This window comes from Balaenoptera musculus, chromosome 18 (genome assembly GCF_009873245.2).
Source record: "Balaenoptera musculus isolate JJ_BM4_2016_0621 chromosome 18, mBalMus1.pri.v3, whole genome shotgun sequence".
Classification (NCBI taxonomy): Eukaryota; Metazoa; Chordata; class Mammalia; order Artiodactyla; family Balaenopteridae; genus Balaenoptera; species Balaenoptera musculus.
The window spans coordinates 70107291-70122487 of record NC_045802.1 but is presented as its reverse complement, the minus strand read 5'-3'; the positions used below and the strand labels follow the sequence as shown (position 1 = coordinate 70122487).

The following is a 15197-nucleotide window of genomic DNA, read 5'->3' as shown; positions in this document are numbered from 1 at the left end:
TTCTACAGCAAATTTTAATTTGTTCACTTAAGCAAACATAAAGGCTATCAAATGATTTCATCAATAATAAAATATAAAAGCTATACATTTTATTTATGAACTTCAAGATATCTCTACATGTATACACACACAAAAAAAATCACATTCCAGTATTACATCACAAGCCTTAGGAACTTGAGGATTACACTGGAAGAAAGCAAGACAACTTTTCCTAGGAGTCAGGGTTTTTTTTAAAACTTCAAAAAGTAGAATTTCCGCTATAATCTCAGAAATCTTCAGAAATTTATTCCTCTGTCATTGTAGGAAATTTATTTAAGATGCTACCTATGTAAGGCTTACCATGAGATTAACAAATGATCATAGACCTTCATTCTTCAAACCCAAATTCTTTGTATGTTTAGAAAATTCAGCATTGAATTGGGGTTTTACTAAAAAATCATTGAGGTAGAGGTGAATAGGATTACTAGGATAAATCATGTAAGGCTACACTGTATGCAGATATAGGTGGAAAATTAAGCAGATATATTCATAGCTCAAATGAAAATACTGTAATAAGACATACCTGAATAATTGAGATAAAATATAAGCCTCAGGACAAAACACACTCCAGACAATGAGCATCATTCTCTGCTTTGTGCAAACTAATGGTGTAAGAAAATCTGCTTTTGAATTGCTCCATTATTGGGCTGTAGGATCACCTCTCAACAGACTGGTTTTATGTGAATGACACATGGAAAAATCTAGAATCCCAGTCAAGGTCATCCCCAGAGGCTGTTTACTGGAGTGTTAGTATCTGTGGTCAGAGACTTTGCACCATGAAATTGCTTTAGCCTCAAACCAACGGAAATAATGAGTGGAAAGCTTGAGAGTTAAACATTTCCTGTTGTTTCCAGTTCAATGTTTATATTTACACATGCAAATAGACTTTGCTTTGGTGGTGTGCATCAGAAAACACTGGCTCCACACATGTTCCCTTCCTCTTTTTTGATCTGTAATAATTGGAAATAAGATATCAGGACAAATACATAATATCTGTGGGTAGATTTATCTAATTTTTCTAATTATTTTGGAATGAGCCCTTTAGCAGAATTGTCTGAGCAGCACCCAGCTTAGGTCACTGGCTTGAAAAATGAAGGTTCGTGTTTGTTGGTTTTATCTTGGTTGGTTGTGCAGCAAGGAAAACAGAGAGAAAAAAACCAAGCTGACCTAAAATAAGAGCATCTGGATGACCCCAGGAATTGAAGCCACAATTTGTTTTTGTAAACAAAAGGACAGCTTAGTGACACTGTATGGCCCTCTGGCTCCTCCTCGCCCCATTTGCTCCTGATCCTTCAAGGGAAAATACTCCTCTGATCACCCATCTGGTACGCAGGATAGGATTCCATGCACCGAGTCTTTTCAGATTTCAATGAAAGAAGCAATTACTCATGGATAGAGAGATGAGGCCAGAGGTAACCAGGTTGAAATGTTTAATAACAGCAGAGAAGAATTTACCTAAACTGAAGGGATTCTCACTGCTGTTTACTTTCCTCTCCTGTGCCAGCACGACTGAAACTCTCTCTGGGCACAAGGTTGCAGATAGGCAAGCAGAAGGGAAGGGCACTGCGGGTGGTGAGAAAGGCTTTTCTCACGGAGCTCCAAACTCCAGGGCAGTTCTCTATGGTGAGGGGTGAACAGCACAGCCTTTGGCATCAGACAGACCAGAGTCTAAATTCCCATTCAACCCTGGTAAGTCATTCCAAATGCTGGTAAGTTACCCAATGAATGTGAAGTAGTTATTGCAGTGCTTGACATTAGCAAGCATGCAATAATTGGTACAACAGAAAAATGGACTGAGGTAATGGTGGTCTGTAGAAACAATCATGAAAAAAGTTATCTAAGTGTGTGGCGGGGAGGGATAGATTCTAGGCTAATAATCCTATTGGCCTTCAATGTCCCCAATAGGACATGAGACTATTTAAAGTTTTATGGTTCAGAACAGGAAAGACAATGCAATGGAGAGACTGGGATAAAAGAGGCAGAGTAAAAGCAGTTAAGGTGAGCAGAGAAGATAGAGTCCAGCTAGGACCACTACAGAACCCTGCAGTTGGCCTGTTGCCATATTGATCTGGTTCTCCTTGAGGAACAATCTGATTTTGCATTTAAAAAGTACTAGTCTGCTCTAAATATCATATGATATCATTTATATGTGGAATCTAAAAAAATTATACAAATGAATTTATTTGCAAAACAGAAATAGACACACAGATATAGAAAACAAACATGTTTCACCAAAGGGGATGGGATAAATTAGGAGTTAGGGATTAACAGATACACACCACTGTATATAAAATAGATAAACAACAAGGACCTACTGTATAGCACAGGGAACTATATTTAATATCTTGTGATAACTATAATGGAAAAGAATCTGAAAAGGAATATACATATATATATGTGTATATATATACACACACATATATATATCTGAATCACTTTGCTGTACACCTGAAACTAACACAACATTGTAAATTAACTATACTTCAATAAATAATAGTTAAAGAATAAAATCTATAAAAAATTTTTAAGATGTACTAGTTTGCTCTGAATGCCTTAGTCTAACTTTCCCTATATGAAGTATATTCCAAATAAACATAGGTTCAACTTAAATGAGTAAACTTAGCACAGAAATTCATAGAAAAAAAAGTGCAATGAAATAGGTGAAAAAGTCAAGTACTTTTATTAATTTCTGCAAAGTTAATATACATACCTCCACATATTTCTTCTGTTTCATCATCTATGCATTCTCTATCATCACACTCACAAAATTTACCATAAATGAGTCCATTTCCATCTGAATTATCACACTTACACCTGCCACAGTGACAGGTACCTAAACCATTAAAACAGAGCAAAAATTATTTGTTAAATGCATATAAATTATAATTAATGAATTTTAACCTATCTCTTTCATAGATAAAGACAATTCAAATCAATTTAACATTCCAATTAGGTTTTACTGTGGGTATGATGAGATAGATAATGACATTCTTTCTTGAGATTATTGTAGCCCAGGAGTTATATTTTATAGCACACAGCTATTATGATTGACCTCTAACAGTTTCATGAATGTGACCTCCCCAAGAGCAGAGCTACTTTATACATGTCCATCCAATCAATGCGTGAGTGAATATCTTCTGATTACACCAGGGCCTGAAGTGAATTAAAGCAGAAAATTCTAAGCTTTGTGAGAGAAGTAACCTTGCTTATCTTCCTCAGCAGTTATTTATTCAATGCTTTGCACAATATTTGAACATATTATTTATATAATGAATATTTGTGGAATTCATTATCAAATGCATAAATGAAAACCTTAGGTGTTCCTAATAATTTCATACCCACAGTGTTAAACTGATACCCATGTCATTATGGGTATGGGACCAGAGTGGGTTTCTTCTGCATAGAGTGCCTGGGACCTCACCAAAACCTCAGGGCAGCTCAGGGTGATACAGAGGCACTGGAGTCATCTAGTCTACCACACACAACATATCCAGCCAAGTTTGAGGATTTGACTACAACCCCAAGAGTGATTTCACTGACAATAAAACAGCATCCAAAGGATATTGAGAAGTATAATGTCCATTTGAGGAGCTTCCTTTTTAATGCTTATTTTAAAATCTTTAATCGATCATCACAGCAGTCACCATAGAGTAACTGAGACTTTGCCATTCACCGGTATCATCCTAGACTCTGGAAATGCAACAGGAGATTGATTCAGCCATAATCCTCCTCTTAAAGTTTTATATGAGTAAAAAACAATGTGATAAAATCAGGGGAGAAGTGCAAAGTGTTGCAGAAACACATAGTAAGGGGATTTAACTGAGACCCGGTGGTCAAAGATAGAGTCCCTGGGGAATGGCTCTTAAACTGAGAACTGAAAGCCAAGTAAAAATAATAGCTAAGAGAATTGAGAAGGTGAAGAAGCCCACTTCCAGCAAGAAACAACAGCAAAGGCTCTGAGGTAAAAGAGGAGATAAGAGAAAAATGAAAAAGACAGCTGGCGTATAGCAGAAAATAAAGTGGAAAATGTCATGAAAGGAAAAAGGCAATTAAAGACGCAGTTTACGGAAGTCTAAGAGGTCACATTAAAGATTTCCAACTTGAATCAAGAAGAAAAATGAGAAGCCATTGAAATATTTTCAACAAGGGAGTCATGAGATCAGGTGTTCATTCCCACCCTGTTACTCTGGTTGTCATACGGAGAATGAACTGAAATGAGGCCAAGTGGACATGAGGGAATGTTAGTTCATTAGTCTGCAGGAAAGAAGATAGAGGCTGACCCAGGTCATGGCTGTGAGTTTAGAAAAAAAGCAAATACACATGGTGATATTTTCAGGAGAACGAAAAGATGACTTGGTGACTGGGTATGAGAGGTAAAGGATGGGAAGGAACCGAAGATGGTACTATGGATATTTGAACTGAGCTACTGGATACTGGCAAGTCTGTATGTGGTGTACCAGAAAGAGCATAGATTTAGGACTAAGGTAGATTCGCAGCCATATCCAGGTCTTAATCCCCACTAGCTATACATTTTTGAGGTCATTACTTTTATCTCTAACTCTCAAATTCCTTATCTGCAAATAACGTCTTCTTCATAGAGCTGCTGTGTGGATCAAGTGATAAATATATCACCCAGTCATCTATCTAAAAATGCTAATGTGTCTAGCACACTGTAGACTTTCAGAAAATGTCAGGTTCTTTGTCTTCTCCCATTAAGACATCGAGTATATTAGCCATATATTTTCCCAAATATTTTCTCCAGACACATTTTATATTTATGGATCCCACCACTTCCTGGTTTCACACTCTCTGCGTGATTCTGTTACACAGGTCACTTGTGATTTGCTATTCTCTGTAAGGGTTCTTTCTCTCACAGTCACATATAAATGGTGATTCTGCAGAATTTGAGCTTGTTATTTTTCTTCCTTGAGAATACTTGTGTGAATTTTACTTCTATTAAACTTCGTTTTCTTGCTTTTTTTCCCTGAAAACTATTTTAATTTATAAAAGTTCGTTTCCAATCTAACGCTACAATTCATGGTATTGCCTCATCTCATTCTGTTCTCTAATTATCACCCTTCTTTTTCATTTTCACATTTATTTATGCTGTCTTTCAACCATCCACGTATCCATTCATTAAATTTTCTCATTGCTTATTATATTATTGGTGAAGTCATAAGTGCTATAGAAGATAATAAGATGGATAAAATTAAAACTAAGTAAATCATAGACCAAGAAGAAAGAGCTAGGTGATTGATAATTTTTACATATACATATATCTATATGAAACCAGATGACGCAAAGGCATTTGCAACAGATTTGTGACAAATGCTATAAAGATAGTATAAACCTCAGTCTGGCTCTGTGAAGGAGGAAAGGCACAGTAGGGGAGTAAGCTCTTGAGTTGGCACTTGATGTATAGATAGAATTTCAACAAGTGGAGATGGAGAAAAAACTTGTGATGTTGAAGAAAGAGCCTGGGCTAAGGAATAAGGATGGAGAATTTAACAGTGAAGAGTCTGGCTTGAGTTTGGAAAAAAGGGTAGGCTAAAGGCAGACAGTGTAGGATCAAGAATATTGGTCAAGAATTTTAGAATTTATCTGTTGGAATACCAGGAGCCCTTCATGGGTAGGGAGAGAGGTGTAACATAGTTAGGGCTACGTATGCAGTCATTGTTTTCAGGAAAGATGGGAAGGAACAGTCTCTGCCTCTGAATTCTACAACTTCTCACTGACGTCCCCCACAGGCTGGCTCACTCCAGTCCACACATCTGAACCATTCCTGGGTGATGCAGGAAGTTTACAACAGTTCAGAGACTTCCTGTCTTACTCATCAAGTAGAATTCACAACTGAGGCTCCAAGATACGGCATATGGAAGCCCAGGCAAAAGTGCCAGACTCGCGTGCTCGTGCTGTGTCATCCTGCACCTCTCTCTTGGTTGCCAGGTAACTCAGTCTCTAGGATTGGTCTTCTGTTTTATGCTAGATTATTTTAGCTCTGACTTTTCATTCTGCCTAATATAGCTGTCTCTTTCTAGGATGACTCCCTGTCTTGAACACCAGCCTATACTCCTGATGCAATGGTGCTGGAGCCTTGCTTTGCTCTGCAGACTGTGCCTTGCCATTCTGCACCCCTACGGAGTCAACTTCTGGAACTCCTTTAGTGCCCAGCTCCATCTCCATCTCCCCCTGCCCTTCAGTCTTCTGCCCATTCCATATACTTCCTCTTCCCCTTCTGTTCCAAGCTGCTTCCTGCAAATCACACTGCGATATGAGGGGGAAAGATTAGTATAGAGAACTCAGAGACTAATGCAGTTTGGGGGCAGTGGTCCTGAACTAGGCTGGTAGAAGTAGGCATTAAAAGAAAGCTATGTGACAGCAAGATCCCCAAAGTAAACTTGAAAGGCTTAGAAACTGAGAGGAGAGTAAGAGAGAGAAAAAAAGATTGTGCTGCCTGTGGAAGTTGTCTAAAGACACATTAAAGGACATCGAAGAGATACGACAGCCAGACGTAACACTGCCCCTATACAGAGGTGGGCACAATGATGTAAAAGGCATTGTTGGGTCAATTGACACAATTGGAATATGGACAGTAAGATTACATAAAAGTATTGTATCCATGTTAAAAAAATAGAGGTAGAGATATCTTAGAAACGTATTTTATATCTTATCCAACGTGTTTCATCATCTATTGAAACAATTCTGTAAATTTTCTCCTTTAAGATGCGTTGATGTAGTGAATCATGCATTTAGATTCCTTAGCACTGAAACATCTTCGGATTCCTAAACTAACCCCTATGTGGTTATAATGTGTTATTAAAAAGAAAAAAAACCCTGGATTTGAAAACCAATCAATCAATCAATTAATCCATCCATCAATCTGAAAATAGAGTACAAAGAAACAAAACTGAAATTGATTTCAAGTCTTATTACTGAAAGAAGTTTGGAAAGCATGAAGTTTTCAAAACAAAAGAGGCTATACGGTGAGTGTGTGTGTGTGTGTGTGTGTGTGTGTTTAGAGGGTGTCATGAACCAGAATTAGAGAGATTCTACTGAGAGGAAAAGAAAAAAGGAAGTGCTGGAGAGAAGCCAGGAGAGTATCAGTGAACACAGAGAGTAACCTGACCGTTAGCACTTTCGTCACGGTCCCCGGCTGCTCCACTCACAGCGTGCCTTGGCAGTAGACCTGATTGCTATTAGCAAAACACCCTACTGCACTCAATCTACACAGAGCAATTCCTGTCAATCAAAGCCTGTGGAAAGCTCCCAGCTCTGAATGCAGGACTCTACCAACAATGTGAGCTTCAGAGGGGAAGATACTCATTTACGTAGTCAAACCCTGGCCTTCAGCATGCAGAGCAAGAGGCTCACACCCCTGGATCTACGTAAGAACTACCCAGAGAACTTTGAAAAAAACCCCACTATAGTCCATAGCAGACCCCAAAGCAATTAAATCAGAGCCTCCAATGTAGGACAGGAGCATTCTCAAGTTCAACCAGGGTTGAGAAAAAACTGACTTTGAGGTTCTACGTGCCCAACAGTTAAAAGAGTATTTAATTATAGTAACACTGGCTGAATACCATTGAATCCAAAACCACAGCTGTTGTGTTTTATATGATTTTGGTAATTAACTTTAACAGCTCCTCTGTAAATTTCTAAGAAATATTTTTAAATGACGTCTATCAGCTATAAAAATATTTTAGTCAAACAAAACTCTTGCTATCACTATACTCTGCAATGGTTTTCACATCCAGGGCATCGGAAACCCCCATTAGATTTGAAAAGTTTGGTTCTATTTGATGCCAAGGTATAAATTCAAAGCACCCTTGATCTGTAACAGAAGATAATTAAGTAAGTTTATACAAATCCTTTTTAAAAGGATTAATCCAGCATTCAAAATCACGGCTCACAATTTACCTAAAATGTTGTCAGGGTGTTGTTTCCAGTGACTATCCTACTTGAAGGAGGCATTTGGAACAGCTGGAGAGCATCAGACTTGCCAGTCTCAGCAAGAGGACATTTTTCCCAATTGATTTATCTGAATTTCACTTCAAAAAAATATGCTCAAAAGCAGTCTCACTCGGAGGTTCAACATTTCTCAACACCTACATATTTCCATTAAAAACCCACATTTGATTATTTCATTTAACAATTCTCAGGGCATGGAATTCTTACCTGCATTAGAGCAGATGATATCTTGAGAATTCTTGCACATTTGGTTGCTCTGTTTCTTTGTCAGGTCACAGGTCTTTGGGTACTGGCAAGCGTCCCCAGACCATCCTCCATCACATCTGCACTTTCCACAGTCACACACACCGTGGCCTGAGAATTTAACAACATTCCGTTAGACTCAAATTCTTTTCCAAAGGAAACTATTACTGTAACTAAGGATCTTAACAGTGATGTTGGTTCTGGACCGAGCTATAATCAATTCAAACACAGGTATACAACAGTGACTGAGGGGTAATCCTATTTATATACCATATAATGAAGTATGTGGATTTTATTTTCATAATCAACTTCGATAAATCATTCTAAAAACATTCACTTAACTCATAGAGACATGAGGATAAATAATAAACCAGAGGTCTGAAAAACCACATGATCAGAAATTTAGCACTAAAAGGAGTCCACCTAGCACCGGCATATTTAAGACACAAAAGCCCCGTAAGAACAATTTCCATTTAACTGCATTTTATAACACATGAAATTCCACTAAACTAAACATTGGCCTTATATTTATTTGAATTTGATATGTAATAAAATTGTATAGATACATTAAATACCACCTTGGGATAAGATTGACATGAAAAATAAGTATATATTTTGTTTCTTGATGGGGTAATCTGGTTCAAGAGTCAAAAGGATAAGAGTCATATTCATCTACTGCCACAAAAATTTCTCAACCTTCCATGCTCTCAAATCAACATTTTGCTGTTTTTATTGTTGTGGTTATTAATTTTATTAAGTCCTGCTTGAAGAATCCTGCTAATGTTTTATTGACTACATATTAGAAAGAAGTACAAAACACAAGCCTTGGTCTTTGCCCTTAAGGAACTTACAAAACTGAAAAGTTGAGGCTAATATGCAAAGAGAATTGTGTTATCTTCAGCCAGAAATGTTTGTTGGACCTTATATTAAGTTGAGGGATGTAGTCTACAACCTATAGAAATAAGAGGGGAAAGATTTTCTGGACTTTCTTGACTTTTAACTGGGCCTTGGAAGGTGAGTAGAGTTTGAATGGGTTACAGAGAGAATATTCTTGTATTATTCAAGGTAACAGTACTATGTCTTAATGCCTGAAATTCATAGCCACAATGGAATGGAATCATTGATCTTGGGCCAACAGTCATTCGAGGTGGCAGCCAAAATCCACATGATGAAGTCCAGATGGTCGGTCAGAATGAATGGCTCTGAGGCATGCCATTTGGGCATGCTTGGCAGAGCCTGGATCTGTGATTGGCTGACTTTAAAACTCCCCTGGGCCCAGTCCAGGTAAGTGTTTCTATTCCTGTTGCATTTTTCGAATTAATTTTTCTATTTTACAAACAAAACCTTGCCTGCACCTTAATTGCAATTCATTTTATCAAGTGCACATTATTCTGTCAAATTGATTGTATCATCTTGCATTCCTGTCTGGTCCTACATGATATTGTCAATCTCAGCCAACTTGGTATCATTTACAAGCATAAGTGATCTCTCCTGCCAACCCTCCAGTCTATTTATAAAAGTATTAAGCCAAATTCTTGAAGTGGCTGAGCCTCTTTTGGTGAATTAAGTATCTCGGTAACTGTAACGATTCTTTAATAATATTAGTGTATTAGGTTAAATCACATGAAGTAGCCACTTTTATAAGCTAAATGTCAGTTATGGTTCATCCCAATTAAAAAGCTCCATATCAACTGCAAAGAAAATAAAAATGCTTTAGAAGAAAATGAAGTATCTAGAATAAAAGAATACTCAATGCTTCTTTTATATTGGATAGAACATCTTAAACTCCAAACTAAGGTATAGATGACAGAGGTGGGTAATGGTTTGTGGGTCAAAGGTTACAGATTTTTGAAAGGGAGGGAGATTTGGAAAAATAAGGAAAATGTACAGATGATAGGAAAAGACTCATTCATCCCACACTGACCAAATGAAGCATCAGTAGAAGCAATATTTTAGGTGCTTACAACCCAAAGTTAGTCCATGGAGGTTCAGTTTCAGAAACTTCTTCCATAAAAGGTTCTATGATAAAATAAACATGGAAAGAGACATGCTATATTCTTCTCTTAGCGTGCTATGATATATATCAGCACACTGAAGCCCATCAGAGGTCCTTTCATGAAAAAGCTATTTAACTTTACGTAGAATACACAATTTTTTTGATTAGAGGGCCCTTTTTCCTTACAACTAATACTAATATCTTGGGCACACACTGTGTCAGGTAATGTGTTTTCAGCTTTTCCTGTAGCATCTGATTGGAGGCAAAGATGACAGACAATGTAGGACAGGGTCCTCTACCTTTATGTTCTTTCTAATCTTCATGCCCAGTAGGGCCTTCTTGATTCACTTTCCTCCATTTAGGAAAGTAAATGAGAATCGATTTTTTTTTACTGTCAAGATTACCAAGTAATAGCCTGTACAACCTTATTTGGAGATAAATGTCTAATTTTTTTTTAGAAAGAAAATAATCTTCTATTTCTACTCTTTATCCAAGGTTAATAAGAGCTTTGGCCAACCTCAGGGAATGAGTTTGCTGTATTATCGAAGCAAGGTAATCTCCATTACAGTGTCAATAACACGGCTTCGGCAAACATCTCGTTTTGCAAAATAATTTATCCACTGTGTATTAGTTTGCTATGGCTACCATCCGAAGTACCATAAACTGAATGGCTTAAAACAACAGAAATTTTCTCTCTCCCAGCTCTGGAGCCCCAAAACCTGAAATCAAGGTGTCTGCAGATCCATTCCTCCCGGGGCATCTGAGAAATTCTTCCGTGCCTCTCTCCTACCTACGGATGGTTGCCTGTGATTTTGGTGCTCCTTAGCTGTGAAAGCTTTCCAGGCTCTGCTTCTGTCTTCACGTGGCCTTTTCCTCTGTGTGTCTGTGTCTTCACATCTTTCTCCTCATGAGTACCCCAGTCATTGGTGCCCATCCTACTCCAGTAGAGGCTCATCTTAATTACACCTTCAAAGACTCTCTTCCCAAATGTCACATTCACAAGCACCTGGTGGTGGGATTTCACCCATCTCTTAGGGGCACACAATTTAAACCTCAACAGCTGCAAACAGTAGGTCCTGATTATCCTCTTTCCTGCTGTATAGTCATGTATAAGATGGGATCATTTTTCTCTCTTACATATGCAAATAAATCGGCTAGAGCTGGCAGCAAGCCCCCTCCTCCCCGTTTCTATCCTACACAGGGAGGGCCTGAGAATTCCCAGACAGCCTGGCCCAGGTCCACATGTGCTTCCACAGCTCTGCCAGCCCCTCCCCTCCCCTGCCCCTCCTGCGGTAGCTGCTGCCTGACCACCAGCCCAGCCTCAGGACATCTGCACTGCCACTGACTTGGGGGAAAGCCACAGCAGGCTCTGGAAGAGATTTGGGGACCTTCGGGGTAGAAGGTCCTGGGTCCCAGGCACCTCAGCCTAGGGGAGCAGAGGTGGCAGGGCCCAGGGCTCCAGGTGGCGATGTCCCCTTGGCCTCTCAGGCATCCCACCCCACTCCGCCTTGGGAAAGGATGGCAGAGGAGGACCAGAGCCGAACCCCTCCTATTGTCCAGGTCAAAGGGTGGCCCTTGCCCAGGGCAATATGAAGTCCTAACCAGCAGGACATCCACCATTCCCGGCTGTCTAGACCATTCCAGTTCTGGCTCTTCTCCAGATAACTCTGTTTCCACAACTACAAAATACCGTCTTAAAACGAACCATCCAACATCCTTGAGAATAAATCTGTTGCCCTTCAAATATGTTCTCAAGGAGTCAAGAGAAAACAAACACACAAAACAAGAATGTGAGAGAAATGCCAAAACAACCCCCCACAAAGTAATAAGGATGAAAAAGCCAAAGGCTATTCACATTGCTCCCAGGGCTGTGAGTAGTGTTGCCAGTTGCTGGAAAGGGAAGACAAGTCACGGTGGAGGGTAAAATCCAGTAGTTTAGTCTCCTTTTTGGGTAAGAATATGGAGGCCTGGTCAACTGTCTCCAGTGCTTCCCAGGTGAGCTAAAGCCTTGATCACCACTGATCAAGGAAGGACATTCCAACAGAGACAGAATAAAATGGGGTTTGTGATTCTCAAATAAACAATGCAACTGCAGCACTGCCACCACTATTTCGTGATCCCTTGTACCTGGGTAATGCAAAGGCACTAATCTATTCCACTCAGAGTGATGATAAGATACACTAGTGCACAGTGGAGAAGTTGATGCTTTTTTAAAAAATTAAAACAAACTGTTTCCAATTGGAAATACTTTACCAGTATTGAAGAACTTTTAAAAATCAATTAGCCATTTGCATATACCAATGAAAAGTAATAGTACCTTTCTTTGCCAAACGAACAAACAAAAAAAAGCTGAAGGGGACGGCACTTAACTCTCCTCCAAGTCTACTGATACTTTGGATGGAAATAAACTGCCAAAATTAACGTGCCTATTGGATTAGCTATATGTTTTTGGCTTCAAGTCTTTTTGAAGTCTTAAAAAGGTAGATAGATAATAGATAAATGTAGACATAGGTAGGCATAGGTATAGGATAAATGGATAAAGAAGCTATAGTATATATATATATAATATATATGTGTATATATATTATATATATATATAGTATATATAGCATATATATATAATGGAATACTATTCAGTCGTAAGAAAGAAGGAAATCCTGTCACTTGGGACACATGAATGAATCTTGAGGGCATTATGCTAAGTGAAATAAGTCAGATGGAAAAAGACAAATACTGTATAATTTCACTTATATATGGAATCTAAAAATAGTCAGCCAACCAAACAAACAAGCATAAAAACCAAACTCACAGAAAAAGAGATCAGATTTGTGGTTAACAGAGGCGGGAATAGGAGGAGGGGAATTGGATGAAGGTGGTCAAAAGGTACAAACTTCCAGTTATACAATAAATAAGTACTAGGTATGTCATGTACAACACAATGACTATAGTTAATATACATACAAATATACTGTACAGTATATTCCAAAGTTAAGAGCGTAAACCCTAAGAGTTCTCATCACAAGGAGAAAAAAATTTTATCTTCTTTTTTTTGTATCTATATGAGATGACAGAGGTTAACTAAAGTTATTGTGGTTATTATTCTGGAATATATGTAAGTTATTATGCTGTACACCTTAAGCTTACACAACGCTGTATGTGAATTGTATCTTAATAAAGCTGGAAACAAATCTTGATGATTAATTATTATTCCATGATTACTACTGACAACAATTTTATTATCTAGAGGAGGAGGATGTTAAAAAGTGATTCTCTCTGGATGTCAGATAAGCTAGGTATTCCACTGCTAGAGCCACATGGTAACCTTGAAATAGATATTTTAATTTGAGCACTCAGTTGGCCCTGCAAATCTATTTGGTTTGGTCAAATAAGTAAACTCCCAAGACCTGAATTGTCTTATTGTCCAGTGGATTCAAACAAGCTCATTTAATAACAGACACACTCAATTTTTCTCCTGTTCTTTCTGAGCCACTATAGATCTCCCAGCCTCTCCAGCTATAAGAAACTAAAGAACAATGCCACATCTAAAATTCTAAGACGAGGATCCCTTAACTAACTTTACAATTACTTCATGGTTTGCAATAGAAACTTGACCATTTTCAAGACAGAGGTACAAGTCCCTATTTTGCTTCTCAGGCTAATTAAAAACTGACTTCTTAGATATTTCTGTTTCCCATTTCTGAGAACATTACTATGTGAATGATGGAAGAATTCCGTGTAGAAGGGAGTTCTGCCCCAGAAATGGAAAGATCTGGGCTCTAGTCCTACCTGGACACTAATCCACCAGGCAACCTTGATCAGGAAAATGGAAAAGAAGAGAGGAAAGGAAAACTAACAATTACTGGTTTCCAGGTAGAGTGATAAGTACTTTACACAGGCTAGTCTGTTTGCCATAAGGAGCCAGCAAGACAGATTTTTGTTTCCTTGTTTTACAAGTAGGAGGAGCAAAGTGTAATTAGCTCGCTCAAGGTCAGTTTATTAGCTGAAAAGCTGTGTTTTTCCTATTACAGCCAACATTATCCGTTTAGTTGCAATGTAGTAAACGTGAGAGCACCCTCTTGGTCTAGGAAAAGTGGCACCAGTAAAATCTATGGATTAGTGGCTTGACGACACTGTTTCCTTGTGTAACTCACATGCTCAGAACTGGATTACTCGATACATGTTGAAAGAATTCTAACAGTAAAATTATCAGATTTCACTATTTAAAATGAAATAATGCTAAAGCTGGCAGATAGAAGAATTCAGGAATCTAGTTATCTAATTTCTCTAGACCTCAGGGTGCTGATCTGCAAAATTAAGAAATTGGACTGAATAACCCCAAGACTCCTTTCATCTTGAAAATTCCATACTATAGCCTCAATCATTTTCTTTTTCTTACAACAAACCAAGGTGGTTCCTTCAAATGGGGCATTCAACATATTAAATCAGGGTGGTAGCTGTGGATATTGTTACCAAATCTTGTTTGCTACTGAAAACAATCATGAAACAAAATCCTGTTTGTTATTCAAAGTACCCATTAAAATACCACCGATTATCCTGATACGTTTATTTTTAAAGTGGGTTTGGGTTGAATACTGCTAAAATTGGGGGATTTAACATTAGAATTCTGGTAACCTGTGACAATTATAAATTATAAAATATAAATTATAGCAAATCAAGACACAATGTTTTAGCTGAATCTTAGGTGGCAAATTTCATAAAGTCAAACCTATAATATCATAGTCAGGCAAGAATTATACAAACACACTCAGACACAAGCACTAGCTTGGAAATTCAGGAAACCTAGGTGTTCATATAGATTCTGCCATAGTTGGTCTTGTGACCCTCAACAGGTGAGTTAATCCTCGAACTTTTTGGACTCAATTTTTTTTTTTTGGTCTGGTAAGTTAAACATGTACATAAACTCAGTATTTCTCGAGGGTTGCAGAGTATG

At 38.1% G+C, this 15197-nt stretch overlaps 1 protein-coding gene across 2 annotated transcripts in view; it reads right to left on the bottom strand.

Moving 5' to 3' along the window:
- The window catches only part of ITGBL1 (integrin subunit beta like 1), a 211786-nt gene that overhangs the window by 108474 nt on the left and 88115 nt on the right, over positions 1–15197 (bottom strand). For both annotated transcript variants that reach the window (XM_036831493.1, XM_036831494.1), the window contains 2 exons: positions 8215–8361; positions 2750–2872 (listed from right to left, as the gene is read on the bottom strand). In XM_036831493.1, coding sequence (XP_036687388.1) covers positions 2750–2872; positions 8215–8361 — 270 coding nt within the window. The remainder of the gene's footprint in view (positions 1–2749; positions 2873–8214; positions 8362–15197) is intronic.